Below are 15,819 nucleotides of genomic sequence, written 5' to 3'. Positions count from 1 at the left end.
CAGTAGAAAAAAGTGTTGTGTGTTTCCTATTAAACTTTCCAGGAGGAGAGATACCTAGAGGGTGTATTTTCATGTGATCTGGATCTGTCTTTCTGGCTACTTGATAGGTTTCTCCAGCTATAGTTACTTGAGGGAGTGAGTATATAGCACAAGATCCAGTAAATTATGTATTCCTGTAATTTAACAAAACTATTAACGTAAATAAATACTCAGGAGAATTTGAAAGACCCTGCCCACATCCGAACTCTGGTCTTCCTCAGCCTCTAACTACCTTTTGAGTTCTAGTTATTGTCCAATCACTTTGGCTCTCAGTTCCTGTTTTCTAGTCTGTTTCCCCTGCATTTTGTTGCCTTTTCCTTCTTTGAAGTCTTGTTTTTAATTCTAAAAAGGCCTGCCCTTTCCTCCTTTTCCCCCTTTAAAAAGTACATGTGAGCTTAATAGAATTTTAAGCAAATATATACCTAGCGGTTCCTCATAATGACTCAAAAATAGTTTAATACACAATAATTTAAAGATAGATACTATCATACGTTAATTTTGCAATCTAGGTATAATAATAGCATCCATTAAATTTTGATGCACCATACTTTGCTAAGAGCTATTTGCTGATTCTATGTGACTTTCTTCTTAAGCTGGGAACCATGTGAAAGGAAGTGAGCCTCCTTTTACCCCTGTTCAATTCTCAACAAGAACTGGGTTTATGTGGTTCATTGGGCACCGGAGTCAGAAAGACCTGGGTTAGTAGATATGTAATCTTTGGCAAGTCACTTGATATGACCCAAAAAGTTTTTATGTCTTTAAAATAGGGATGAAGATATCTATATCCTAAGGTACTGAGAGTATGAAAGGTAGGAATGTAAGTAAACCATAAGCCTAAGCTTCTTGGCTCCCATTCTCTCTCGAGGGGTGAGGAGGGCAAGAGTACCATGCCCAAGAGAATGGGCACCATGGTTCATGTGTGGGATGAGGGGGATGTCTGTAGTAGACGTTAGCTATTATTATTATTATTTTCCAAGAAGAGATTTCATTCCCTTCCATATTATGGCTTGTAAATGGGTATTTTTCTGTTATGGATACTAGCAGGGATATAAGGGACCTTGCTCTTTGCAGAAAAATACCCCCAAAAATATGCTCAATAAGTGCAGAACAAGCTTCAATCCTTTGGGAACTTTCACTGGGCTGCTTCTGTTTCACACAAACTCCCAGGAGAGTGTTATGGAGGAAAGAGTAGCCAGTCTAAAAAAGAATCAGGCTCAGCATAATACCAGCACTTTGGGAGGCTGAGGCAGGAGGACTGCCTGAGCCCAGGAGTTGAACAGCCTGGGCAACATGGCAAAACCCTGTCTCTACCAAAAAATACAAACTATTAGCTGGGCATGGTGGTGTGTGCCTGTGGTCCTAGCTACTTGGGAGGCTGAGGTGGGAGGATCCTCTGAGCCCAGGAGGTCCAGGCTGCAGTGAGCTGTGATTGCACCACTGCACCCCAGCCTGGGTGACAAAGCAAGACACTGTCTCAAAACAAAACAAAACAGAAAAAAAAAAAATGAACACGTTTAGAAGAAGGAAACGTGATTCCACAGATGCCAAACACAATAATGGACTTTCTGCTTTACTTCTCTGTTTCCTACATTAAGCACCGTGTTAATTACGAGAACAAGGTAGATTTAACATTGACTTGATCTGTGTTTAATTTCAAGAACTTAAAATAGCAACTGAAATAGCTTCATAGTTAATTGATTTTTTAGGCTGGGCCTGGTGGCTCATGGAATCCCAGCACTTTGGTAGGCCACAGTGGGCAGATCACCTGAGCTGATGTGGTGCCTATTCACATTAAGGATGGGTCTTCCTCATCCAGTCCACTGACTCAAATGTTAATCTCCTCTGGCAACACCCTCACAGACAGACCAGAAACAATACCAGCTATCCAGGCGTCCTTCGATCCAATTGAGTTGACACCTAGTATTAGCCATAACACTCTCCAATCTTTTTTCAGTGTATATTTACACACTACTTTACATTAGATTAGATTGTAAATTCTTAAACTCTATAAAGAAAACGGCATCTTCATTTTTTTTCTGAGGCATTTAGTGATTATCTGACATTCCTGAACTCTGAGGGTCATTGTGAACCTCATGCAGATAAATACTGGCTTATTTGCCCAGAGTTCTACGTGGTTCTAAAAGCTACCATTGTGGCTATACATAAAAGGTAAGTGGAAACTAAATTAGAGACCAATATAAAGGTTCCTTTTTTGTTTAACAGAAGAAAAACTAATTTTTTCTTAGTGCTTTATCCAAATATGAAGTTTTCTATTTGTCAGTAGACTATAAGCTCAAGAATCTTATTTTATTTCCCTACCCCTTGAATATGCCTACTGTGTAGTAAGTATTGAACTACTGGAATGTTCTTGGAGTCCAGAAATAAACAATTAAAAATTCTATAATCTGGATGGTGAATCAATCATAATGAGAGAGGAGAAAATGAAAAATCATTTGGGTAGACAGCTAAGGCTAGTCTTCGGAGAAGCAGCCTGCCTGAAAAATCACAGCTACAGGCAAAAATTGAGCAGCCTGGGGAACACTCAACCTGCACATATAAGCAAATAAGGCAGGCAAGGTCCAGCATAGAAGCCTTTTGTACTCTGTGTGATTAGCAGGTTCCCAGGAAAATGTTTCCTCCCCTTTTTAGACATGAACATGGGGGGCTCCATGAGAGATTGCACTGGAAACAGGGGGGCTTGCCTAAGACAAACCCACAATTATACAAACAAGAAAAAAGCTATGCTTTGTGCTTACCTAGAGACATTTCACAGCTGGATAGACAGGGGGAGTTGTGCCGACAGCTTTTCAGATAAGAGAAGTTACTCAAACAGCTACAGAGATGAGAGGAGTTTCTTATAAAAGCTTTTACATTCAAGTGTAAAATGGCACCGCACTTGGGCTCCCCCTCCACTGTGGAGAGCTTTCTTCTTTCACTTATTAAACTTTTGCTCCAACCTCACCCTTTGCATCCATGCTCCATAATATTCTCAGTCATGAGACAATGAGCTCAGATAACACCTTAGACAACTAGACCATGGACCCTGACCTGGTTGAATAATACCGAAGAATTGGACAGTCTGAAAGAGAAAAATTCTCAACAGTGTTGGCTGTTTAATAAATGACGAGTAATTTAAAACAAATTAATTTTGAGAGTCTAATTTATCATCCATGTATTCGTTCTTTCTGACTGGTCTTCTCCATTCAGCTAATTTTGTTCCCTTCTGCCAGATTAATTTACTTTTTCCACAGATATTTTCTGACTGCCGATTATGTGTTAGGCAGTGCTCAAAGTGCTGGGGATATGGCAGGGAATAATGCAGATAAAATTCTTTGTCTTCAGGGAGGAGAAGACAAGAAATTTGTGTGAGGATTTCAGTATCGATAAACGCTATGAAGAAAAGAAAAATAGAGTGCCACAATGGAATGACTGTGCACGGGTGTGTACATGTGGGTGTAGAGTGGAACAAGAGAAAGTGATTCTTCTTGCTTTAGTGCCGCTGTTGCATGGGTTGAGCACCTTGGGCAGCCCCAGGAAACCCAAAGTACCTGTGCCCATTAAGAAGGTGTGGAATCTGATGTCAGAGGCTTTGGGAGTAACCAACTCTCTATGGAAGAGCTCTGTAGTGCAGTGGCTGTCACATGGCAACAAGTACATGGAGCAGAAGACAAGCATAATGTCTTTAATTATAGATCACTTAACAACTCCACCTGCTTTGAAGATATTGAACTCATGAAAAAGTGTTACGGCTCTTCTATGTGAGAAGTACTTTGCAAACCTCTGAAACACTTTACAGATACTGTTATCAGTCAAACTGGAAGTAGAATGTCCATAGTGGGGTGTAACAAATGTGTCATATGCATGAGTTTAAACAATGACTATAATGGGAAAGGTGAAAAAACATGCTTTATTTGTTTATTCCATGGTTCAGTTTCTCTTTAAATTCTTTCCACATAGGCAAATTGCTTTAAGTATGACAACAAAATTTACTTAATTTTCCAAACACTTGGGATCATCTCTAAAATAAAAAAAAATTCTATTAAGTGTAGGACCAGGGATTTCAACCATGCAGTATATTGTTCCTGGGATGAGTCTGCTGTACTATTCTAGCCCTAGTGAATAGTTAATGCCTTGAACTATTCCTATCACCACAGGTTGCCAGGCTACCAAATAACGAAGCCAATCCAGGATTTGTCCATACAGAAAATGTGTGCGCTCCCAGCTAAATCTCAGTTAAGGAGATTGTTCAATAGACAGCCAAGTAGCAGAAATATTCATAAACGTCATTTGCAAATATAATGAGCAATATAATGAAGGGATATTTCCTTTCTTGTTAATTCTATGTGCTCATTTAAAAGCCCCTTTATTGCATTATGGTTGTCATTGTTACTTACACCACAGCCAATTTCTGAAAATAAATTGAAATTCTTTATAATAAAATCCCAAACTAGAAAACGACGATCACAGGCAAGGGTATACGCTAAAGGAAGGAAGAAGAGGGGAATGACTATATTAGAAAACCAAGGATAGTGGAAGCTGCTCTGAATGAGCAAAAACAGCTCTGGGCTTTCCTGTAGTCGTACCTCAGAGCAAACTCATTGTATATTAACAAGAATAACACTGGTTCATCAGATAAGACCTTTTTCTGCTATTTTTGATAAACTGTGCTAGGGCGATTAATGAATGCATAATTTCTATGATAACAATTTTACAAACAAAATGGCAGCTTTTTCACATCTATTTTTTTCTTATATTGAGTCTCAACAAAAGAGAAGTAGATGTTTTATTCAAAAGTTTATTTTCTCAAGACTACATAAAGAAATGAATTGCCCTTTGTTATTTAAAGTATCATTTGAGGCGACTTTTATGATCATATCATCCCAATTTTATAACAAAGATTTATGTACTGAGGTTTTACAGGTTATTAACCAAAAACTTTTCAGGACTTGGTCTTCTCATTTTAGAAGAGGAATTCTGGGATGAACAGGAGGGCGGAAAGAGCATCACACACCTTTAGCCTTGAGTTGTGCTTGAGTGGCACTGACCCATCGAGAAAGGCCAGTGGATGGGGTGGGTACTGCAGAGGGTGGTCTCTTGCAATGGTATGGGCCTTGAGATCCAAAGGTCAGTGGATGCTGCCTCCTTCTCTGATGCCCTCCTTAAATCTCTCCCTGATCTGCAGTGCTCAGAGATGAGGGCATTGTTGCCAGTAGCCACTGTTAAATCATAGGTTTAGGGTTGGTGAGGAATAGGGGAGCAGAGAGCAGAGAAGGTGATTCCTTTAGCATTGTAAAATTTAGGTGACTATTACTCAGAAAGTACAGAAAGACTGTCTCTTAGAGAAGAGACAGTACTTGGTAGATTGATGCCAACCTGTCAGGGCTCTTCTGTTTAAGGGAAGATATGTTTTCATCCCATTCTCACCCACTTCTAAAAGAGATATACTATGGTCTTGGGAAGTGAGGTTGAGGACTAAGTCTTTCTAGTTAGCTCCGGATGGGGGCCATTACTTTCCTGCGACCTTAATCAAGCTTGAGTTTATTCTGTTGCCCATCTCTGATGTCTATAAAAATCTCAGTTGCTGCCAGAAGCTGACCAACTCTGTAGGTCTTTATTTCTTCTCAATATTATTATCACTAGGGTTTGGCCAAAGAAGAGATGATGCATGGCATGGATTTTAAAAAGCCAAAATCCAGAGGGGGAAAGACCTACTCATTTCTGGGGATAATAAAATTTGGTATACCTTAACATATCTTAAAAATAGTTTTTCTGTACTCTAGTTCATATTTGGGCTTTTAAAATTTCAATTCCAATTTTTCTATATATGCACCTCTCCACCCACCCATCCAATTCACCCATTTATTCATCCATCCATGCATCCATGCATCCATCCATCCTGATTATTCTTTCATGTATTGTACCTATTTTTTGCAATGACTCATCACATTTCCACTACAACCCTTAATGTGGAAAATATAGAACACAAGGAGTGGAATGTTTTCTGGCATTTAACTTTCTAACCAGAACAGTAATATAGGCACAGAGGAGAAAAGAGACCATAAGTCATTTTGAAATAGGTGGTTAGGGAAAACAAAGTTTTCTGCTGGAACTGTACAAAAATACTGAAAGTTTTCATCAAAGAATATATCCCCAGAAACATTCAAGATAATCTCTTATCACCTTTTTATTTTAAAGGATATGGATTACTGATCATCCTCTTCAAATCAACCTTCTCTTTGCAGTAAGGGCACGTCTGCTTTTTCCCTACGATACACCAACCTCGGATGCAGAACTCATGAAAGCTGAAGCATCCTGTTAGGGAGCCTTCCAGATATAAAAGGGCTATGTCTGGTTGATGATGGGATGGAATGGTCCTGCCTTCGGGGTCTAGTGGTGGAGTCATGACTTGAGGCATGCCGATTTTTGGGGAGGTTCTGTAAGGGACCCCACAATGACAGTGAGCCCAGAGTCACAGCTGCATTTGCTTTATGACCCTCAGGAATTTACCTAGCTTCTTGGTCTTCTTCTTGCCACACTTGATTCTGTTAAGAATTGGATTAAAGAATGTGAAGGTCCTTTTTTTTTTCTTTACAATAATATCTTCTATAACTGTATCATTATAGTTCCCCACCTTGGTATAGTGCATTTCTCCTGCATTTACTGTGGCATTTCTCCATTCTACTTTTTGTGCATTGTTCATTAGCTTCATGTAATCAGACTTGTCTTAGGCACTTAGACAAGTTAAAATTATTTGTGATCATAAAGTTACAAATATTTCTAATAACTTCATAAATTTTTTTCCTTGACTTTTAAAAGTACTGATAAGGAGCCAATTATTTTAATGGAATATATACTTAATAAACTTCTCAAACTCTAGGCATTTATAGATCCATTTGCATATGTCTCCTGGTCCAGAAAGTCTGACCCTTTGTCTCCAACCTTGAGAGTGAACCCTATATGCTTTCACAGCTCCAGGGACTACTCTAGTGTAGCATGACTTTCTGTACTTAATGTTTCTCCTAGACCATGTGTTACCTGTTGGACTATGTCTCATCATCTCAGTGTCCTCAGCACCTTAAGCCATGCCTAAGAAATATTTATTGAATGAACATTTGAGTGACTCTTTCAAAACTGATTATTTTTGGAAATATATATTTCCATGTTCCCTGATACTATGGATTTGGGCAAAATGATGAACTATAACGAGATACATTCTATTGATTTGTTTATTCCTACAATCGCTGCTCCCATTGTGACTTTCTGGGCCAAGATCACATGATCTTCTGACTGCCCTGCTACACACCCAGGTGAACAGCAATGATGTCGAAGTTCCCTTCCTAACAAATGGAGGAGCTTGGAAGCGTAGTAAGGCAAGGCCATGTATAACTCCTCAGTATTACATTTCAATGTGACTAGGAGATTCCATTATTTTATGTTCTTGGAATTGGGGTCATTTTTGCAATATGTTTTAAAATAAAGTGGTATATTATTATAAAGATTTTGAACCATAACACATACAGCCTTTCATTCAAAAGGGCTGGAATACAGCCCCATCTTCCACAGAGGTATAGAATTCACAGGCCATTGAGCCAGCACTGAAATGTCCACGTTCTCTCTAATGTTCTTTTTCATTTTCAAAATCTCAAGGCTGAAAAATCTCCACACTGGCAGAACTGCTGCAGAGCAAGACTCAGATAACCCATCCTTGTTAATAGGACTCATTAAAATATTTGCCCATTTCTCACTAATATGACTCATGCTAAAATGGGCCATTAATAATACTCCCCGAAAAGCAAATTCAAAGGCAACTACATTTTAGATTATATATGCACACAATTACAACAATCCCTAAGGGCTTTTAAAGGTGGAGAGAGAACATATTTCCACTTGCAAATGGCAGAAGGGGCTCTGTTCCAACATTTGAAAAGTAACTCATGTTTAAAACTAGGGCCAGACTTGGAAAATTGCTACAAAGAATGAGTTTTTTTGGGAAAGGTATCACACTGAAAAAAAAAAAAAAACAACTATAGCAATCCATATGGGATACCTTTGTGTTTCTTCCCTTAAGATTTTAAGGCTTAAATGTTGGAATAAAGGCTCTTATTACTTTTGAGATGGATTTCGTCCAGGTTTTACACTCAGGATTGAATAAGTGAAAACTTTCCAGATTAAACAGAATTGAATCATAGGTACTGCACACTGACCTATGACTGGCTCAATTAAGTGAGCTTTAGGCAAAAGACAGATGGTTTAACCATCTCATAATGCCAGGGCTTTGAACTGACTGGGTACATAGTGATGACATTATTAAATTAATACTGTACTATAAAATAAAGATAAACAATGCCCTTTTTTTGTATTTAGGAATATTGGCTAACCTAAGCCTAACTTTGGTATCCATAGCAAAAGTAGTATCCAAACATGTTCAGGTAGCAGAGGTTGATTTGTTCAGGGGTCTCTATGTCATCATTTTTCAGCACCTTGAGGCTTTCCTTAATGGTTACTGGAGTTACCATGGAATGCTGGTTTCCAGGCCTAGGCTCTCTGGTACCTATCATCTGAAGATCCCTCAGCCAATGGATAGCTATTTGGGATAGAACCCATTGGTAGAGGAGCCAAAGGGTCCAAGAACAAAGGTCCAAATTTTGGTCCCTGCTTTTGTAATCCAAGGTGTCTTGCTGCCTGTGGCCATGTCTTCTTCTGAAGACTGAAGCTGAGAAGAAGGCTTGGTTTTCTCCCTTGGCTGCCCACAAGACTGCTATTGCCACAGGTAGGTTCCTAGGATTATTTCTAGGCAAAGTACACTGTGTATTTCTTTGTCTGCTAAGATTCAGACCTGTGGATCCACCTGGCTAGTCTTAAGTTCTCCCCTGGACCTGATACTTCACTCTTTTTCTCACCTCCAAAATCCTTCTTTCCCTGGTCATTCTTGGCTATCTGCTCACATATGACTTCAATCAATTTCCCTGCCAGCACCCTGCTCAGATGCTGCTGCCTTCCTGTCTATGTAGCATTAAGAGTCCTCTTTAAAAAGGAAATTACTGGAGGAGGAGGTTCACCGTAATTAGCAGTTCATTAATCAACAGGGACAAACAGAGAGATTCAAAAAGAAAGACTGGGCTAAAGGATAGAGGACTGGGGTTTGGGGACGGAAGGTTAGCAAGATGGAGGAGATGGGGACAGAAGGGAGAGATGGAGAAAAGGAGGAGGCTTGATGAAGGCCAAACTATTTCCTTTAAAAAGGATACACATGATTACAGGAAAGCTGGTAGGTGTTTTCAATGAGCCCTTCTTCATCAAGCTCCACAATAATCTTCTGCCCACAGACTGCACAGATGTTGTCTGATAAGCTCCTTGTAGGCATCCCGCTCACACTGTAGAACTATCAGAGGAAATGGACAGAGCATGGTTGGAAAAGAGAGCACATGTCACTCTCTGAATGCAGGAAACCACTGCCAGGCACTGGGACAGGCACTGCTTCTAAGTTGATTTAGAATGAGAGATCCCTTTTCCTGTAGGAAGAATGCTACAGAGGTGTTAAGGTTTCCAGGAAAAACCCACTGAATTCCAAATGGACCCAAAGCACATTGCCAGTTATAACCTCTCATCTAACTTCCACACTTAGGAATCCTTTCATAGGAATCATTTTTATCCTTTGACTTTATCCATAGATTGACCCTTCCCTTTATTCTCCTGAAGATTCTGATTCAGATCTCTGGAGTAAACCTAGGCATCTCTCTGTCATTTAAATCCCCATGTTTTTATTGGGTGCATGCTGAGAGATCACCATTGGAAGGCAATGCATTTGGAATTCTACCTCGGGATATCTGCATCTTCCAGTACTGTGGATAAGCATTGGTTCTCAACATTGGCAGCGTATTAGAATCCCTAGGAAGCTGTTTGTTTTTTTAAAAAGAAAATCATTTTAGAATAGTTTTAGATTTAAAGAAAAGATATAAAAATAGTACAGAGATTGGCTATATACCACATACCAGTTTCCCTATTATTATTATTAGATTGATTTTAAGGAATTGGCCCATACATTTGTGGGCAAGTCAGAAACTTGCAGGGCAGGTTGGCAGGCCAGGAGGCTGGAAACTCTGGTAGGACTGATGTTGCAGTCTTGAGGCAGAATTCCTTTTTCTCTAGGAAACCTCAGTTTTTGCTTTTAAGGCCTTCAACTGATTGGCTGAGGTCTGCATAGACTATTAAGTGTAAACTCCTTCACGTAAAGTCAATTGATTATATATATTAATCATATTTGCAAAATACCTTCACAGCAACATTTTGTCTAGTGTTTTCACCAAACAACTGGGTGTCATAGCCTAGGCAAATTGACTCTCAAATTTAATCATCATAACCTCCTGAGGGAGGGAGGATCTCTATAAATTACGTGGAATTCTTCTGCACAGATTTGACTATTCTCTTCCACTTATTTATTTATTTAATCATTTAGTGATATCAATGAGGACTTATGGATATTTATTTTATGCTTTGGGTTATAACCCAATACTACTACTATGACTATTTTGTTGCTCAAATTCCAGCTTTGGCCATTGGGAGCTCTTTCAGTTGGCTCCTGTGTCTCTTCGACATATCCCCAATCATTGTGGGGTTCTTTTGTTTTTAGCCCTTTCTTGCTTTTGGTCACTATGAGATGCTCCAGGCTTATATTGTATATTCTTTTCCTAGACCTATAATCAGCTATTTCTTCAAGGAGCCCAGTTTGTTTTATTGTAGAATAATATTAGAAAACAAGATCTGGACACTAGATATGCTCCTTATTGCTGGGGTGTCATTGCCCCTAGGACCTCTTAGCTGGCAGAGCAAGGAATTCATCTGTATACACACACACACACACACACACACACAGATATATATATACACACACATACACATATCTGTAAATATTTCATGTATCCATGCATATATATATTAATCTAAACAATTACAGAATACATGTATGGTGGTATCAAAATTGCTAGCCCGTAGCCTTGACGGCAACAACTTAACTAGAGTACAGTGCTTATGACAGTTTCTTTTGTTTTTGGTCCTATGATCTCCATTCATTCCAAAGTTACTTAGGTTAGCAACTTTTTTCCACCCCTTTCAATGAGGTTATTTCATATATTTGTAATATGGTTAGAATCTTTTGGTATGATCTGAATTCTATCCTTGGATTCTCTGACTTCCTAAATCATTTTTAAAGTTTGCATACATTTAAGGTTCACACGTTCTATGGATTTTGATGAATGTATAGTGTTATGTATCCACCATTATTGTATCACACAGAAGAGTTTCACCACTCTAAATTTCCTGTGCTTTATCTGTTCAACCATGCTCCTTCCTTAAAGCCTTGGTAACCATGGATCTGTTTAGCAACTCTATAGCTCTGCCTTTTCTAAAATCATATAAATGCAATCATACAGGATGGAGCCTTTTCAGACTGGCTTCTCTTACTCAGCAATATGCATTTAAGATTCACCCCATGGTTTTGGTGGCTCAATAGCTCATTCCTTTTCCTAAGGAGTTCTTTTTTTTTTTTTTTTTTTTAAAGCAAAGCAGATGCATTGGCTCTACTCCCAGAGATTCTGACTGACTTGCTCTGGTGTGGGGCTTAGGCCCTGATATGGGAATGGAGATTGTATCTCCTTACCTCAGTCCCAAGCACATGCCCAGGTGTCTGTGCATACACACATATACACACACACCCCTCATTAATCCAAGTCACCAGTGACTGTACCAACGGCTTGAAGCAATGGTTTTTATAGATTTGGTAGCTGGAATAAACAGACAGGATGACAAGATGTTAAGGACTGGTCGGGTTGGATCAGGTGAGAAGTTTCCCAAAAGCTGGTGCTTAAAGACTTGGTTGTTTTGCCAGGTGAAGTCTCTTCTTCCTGGTCCACTTGAAAACAGCCACATATAATTCTAATTTTCCTTTTCTGTCCATAAACACAAGAGGCCTTGGGAATTTTCCAAGGGTTATAACTTCTGTTTTTTGTTGGGGAAACTGGGAATAAAAATGTTCCTTCCTGTGCTCACCTTAAACCTTATAAGAAAGGCAGTTGTATTGGTCCAGCATTTCACCACAGAATTTGGGCTGCAGGCTTTAGGAAAAGAGTAAGACAGAGCCTATGGTGAAGCAAAGGACAAACGTGGTGGGGAGGAAGTCAAGGTCATAGCCACTTAGGTCCTGCTCCAGAAATGGAGACAACAGTCCAAAAGTTCACCCTTTTCTTGCTACTTACACTGTTTTTTCTTCCTTCCTTCCTCCCTCTCTCCCTCCCTCCTTTTTCTTTCTTTCCTTCCTTCTCTCTCTCTCTCTCTCTCTCTCTCTCTCCCTTCTCTCCCTTCTCTCTCTCTCTCTCTCTCTCTCTCTCCTCTCCCCCGCCCCTTTCTTTCTTTCTTTCGTCTCACTCTGTCATCCAGGCTAGAGTGCGGTGGCGCAATCTCAACTCACTGCAAACTCCACCTCCCAGGTTCAAGCAATTCTTCTGCCTCAGCCTCCTGAGTAGCTGAGATTACAAGCATGTGCCACCACACCTGGCTAATTTTTGTATTTTTAGTAGAGACAGGGTTTAACCACATTGGTCAGGCTGGTCTCAAACTCCTGACCTTATGATCCAACTGCTTTCCAAAGTGCTAGGATTACAGACATGGGCCACCACGCCCAGCCTTCTTCTTTTTTTTTTTTTTTTTTTTTATTTAATTTAATTTAAAGTTCTGGAACACACGTGTAGGTTTGTTACATAGGTAAATGTGTGCCATGGTGGTTTGCTGCATCTATCAACCCATCAGCTAGGTATTAAGACCCACATGCATTAGCTATTGGTCTTATTTTTCATTTTTTTGGTATTTTTAGTAGAGATGGGGTTTCACTGTGTTGGCCAGGCTGGTCTCAAACTCCTGACCTCGTGATCCACCCACCTTGGTATCCTAAAATGCTGGGATTACAGGCATAAGCCACCATGCCCAGCCAGCTATTGGGTCTTAATACCTGGCTCTCCCTCCCCCTCCCCCAACAGGCCCCAGTGTGCGTTGTTTCCCTTCCTGTGTCCAAGTGTTCTCATTGTTCAGCTCCTATGCACAAGTGAGAACAGGCAGTGTTTGGTTTTCTGTTCCTGTGTTAGTTTGCTGAGGATATGGCTTCCAGTTCCAACCATGTCCTTGAAAAGGACATGATCTCATCCCTTTTTATGACTGCATAGTATTCCATGGTGTATATATGCCACACTGTCTTTATCCAGTCTAACATTGACGGGCATTTGGGTTGTTTCCATGTCTTTGCTTTATAATCATTTCTGTATGTCACGTCTGTCTGTGTACCAAGAGACACAGAGACAGAGATGTGGAATTCTTGAAACTACTAAGTCATCCCTAGAGCCCTTAGTTTGTAAGTTTTTAAGAGATATGCAGGAGTCAGACACAGATAAATGCCCCTGATACCTGAATCAGGAATATATCTAACTAGAAATTATGTCCATTCTGAATTTTAATCTTAAAAGAATTCAAAAAAAGAAAAACAACTGTTAGGAAATAAAAATATTCTAGGTAACGATATAAAGTCAGAATATATCTAGCACACTTTTTGTATCTTCTACTTCTTCAGATGCTGTATATTGTAACTGGTATTTATGATAAGTATTACCCAGAGGCACTGTTGATTCTGAACTGTTTTATGCAGCATCAAATATAGTTTTTATTTGCATAAGGCAGGGTTTCAGACAGAGCTAAAAGGTTATAATTATTGTTAATGTTTTACTAATCCTTAAATGTTGGCATTTGGAGTATGCTAGATACAATAACACAAATAATTCACATATTTTATTTTAACAGATGCCTTATTTCACAAGTATTCTATATGCATAAGACATGTATTTTCCAATTAATCAACAAAGAATGTTTTTGATGTAAGGAGAATCCAGGGAGCAATGGGCTAGGTGAACCAAAATAGTTCCAAAGGAAACGATAATCAGTATATGGAGAAAGACTTACTTATTTCTGAAAATGGATGTAGACACATAAGATGAGACCATTTCTCCATGCGTCATAAATGGTTTCAGAGAATGAAAGCAACACTTACCCCTATGGTGGAAGCCATGTAGTCTGAGCAGATCTCGGCAAAGTCTCTCCCCATTACTCCATAGTAGAGGCCATAGAACAAAAACACAATGCCAAAATCCATGGAATCTCTAGCTTTGATTCTGTTGAAAACAGCAGTATAAGGAAATAAGAATGTTTCTAAACAGCTGGAGTTTGGAAAATATTTCCTGTGATAGCATCTAAGAGAACCCTGTGGTAATTTTTTTTCCATTTATTTGTTTGATTTTTATTTTCTTAAATGAAAGAATTTAAAATTCTCTAAATTTCCCTCAAATTGTACAACTCAGTGCCGACTGGACAAAGGGATTCTTGAGATAGCCTTCAAGTGCTTCTGAGGACCGCAGTGCCTAGACAAGCTCACTCAGACCAGTGGTTTCAGGCTCAGCTACAGGTAGACCTCAGCAGCTTGTAACAGTTTCCATCTCCAGGCCACAACCCAGTAACTCCAATGGGCAGCTAACATTAAGAATCACTAGAGCAAAATTTCTCAGCCCTAAACGTAGATTAGAATCACCTGGGAAGATTTAAAAGCGCATTGACACATGGGCCCACCACCAAGGACTGGAGTTTGGTTGATCCGGGGTGGGGTCTGGAGAGCAGTATTTTTAAAGAGCTTGTCGAGTGATCGATTCTTTAATATAGCAAGGATTCAGTATGTCTGCTGTAGAACTTAGATTTTATAAAATGCTTTCCACTGATCTTTCCTAACAAGTGCTTAAGATAGATATTATCACCCCCACTTTGCATGTGAAAACATGGAGACTTAGAAAACAGTATTGACTTCATGCAGCAATTGGTACCTCACAAAGCCACAAAGCAAGCCCACATTTTGGAAGCCCTTGGTTACCATGCCAGAGTTGCCAGGTATTAACTGAAAAAAACTTTTTGCAAGTTGAATCATATTTCAATTATACTAGGATTCTTTATGATCACACCGCCACCCAGTTTTTTTTTCTTAAGTGAAAGATCTCTTTTAAAAGTGAATGATTTGCCCTAAATTTAATTTATGAATCTAAATAATTGCATATTTGGTTTGCTCTAGCTATAAAACAATCTCAAATACCAGCGGTGAACCTTAGTGGTTCTGATTCATTCAGGAAAGGGAGGAAAGTGTGGACAAGAGTTGGGTAGTCTGTCTCTAAAACCTATTTCTGTTTTCTGTTTACTGTAGGAAGAAACAGTAAAGGCAGACAGCTTTGTAGATTTAGAAGGTACAGATTTTTTGGTGGTATGAACAGAGACTTCCAACATAGGTGGTAGCTGCATCCTTTCAGGATTTGTCTGGGTATATCTGAGAATGTGGACAGTGGGGGAAATGAGGAGTATCTTCCCTTCATGTCCAGGAAGTATTTATAATTTTATTGATTAAAAAATACAGTAACACACTTGTGGCTACCTAGGAAAAAAGCTTAATACAATGATAATCTTCAAGTAGTGAAACAAAATAGTTCCTTTTCTAAAGGGTTAAGTTCTTGGTATGCCTTACTGTAGGAAAAATTCATGAATAAGGATCATGAAATCTTATGAGGTAATAGTCTTGGAACAGCTATAGTTCCCAGTGATTTCATAAAAATCCTTATGAGTATTTTACATTCACCAAAATAAACCAGTATAGACAGTACAGTAAAATAGACATTACAATGTCTTTCTATTTCCTAACCTAGCAATAATAGA

At 39.2% G+C, this 15,819-nt stretch overlaps 1 protein-coding gene across 6 annotated transcripts in view; it reads right to left on the bottom strand.

Annotated features, from left to right (window-relative positions):
* Nucleotides 1-3,921: 3,921 nt before the first annotated feature.
* The window catches only part of RNF175 (ring finger protein 175), a 50,766-nt gene continuing 38,868 nt past the window's right edge, over nucleotides 3,922-15,819 (bottom strand). For 5 of the 6 annotated variants that reach the window (XM_017970189.4, XM_078367835.1, XM_002745380.6 and 2 more), the window contains 4 exons: nucleotides 14,126-14,246; nucleotides 9,288-9,421; nucleotides 6,240-6,341; nucleotides 3,922-4,261 (listed from right to left, as the gene is read on the bottom strand). In XM_017970189.4, coding sequence (XP_017825678.3) covers nucleotides 4,141-4,261; nucleotides 6,240-6,341; nucleotides 9,288-9,421; nucleotides 14,126-14,246 — 478 coding nt within the window. In that variant the 3' untranslated portion in view covers nucleotides 3,922-4,140. The remainder of the gene's footprint in view (nucleotides 4,262-6,239; nucleotides 6,342-9,287; nucleotides 9,422-14,125; nucleotides 14,247-15,819) is intronic. The other variant, XM_008992580.5, reaches the window with a different exon arrangement.

The sequence above is a fragment of the Callithrix jacchus genome, chromosome 3 (assembly GCF_049354715.1).
Source record: "Callithrix jacchus isolate 240 chromosome 3, calJac240_pri, whole genome shotgun sequence".
NCBI classification, from domain to species: Eukaryota; Metazoa; Chordata; class Mammalia; order Primates; family Cebidae; genus Callithrix; species Callithrix jacchus.
The sequence above is the reverse complement of the archived record's forward strand: the minus strand, read 5'-3'. Positions and strand labels throughout refer to the sequence as shown.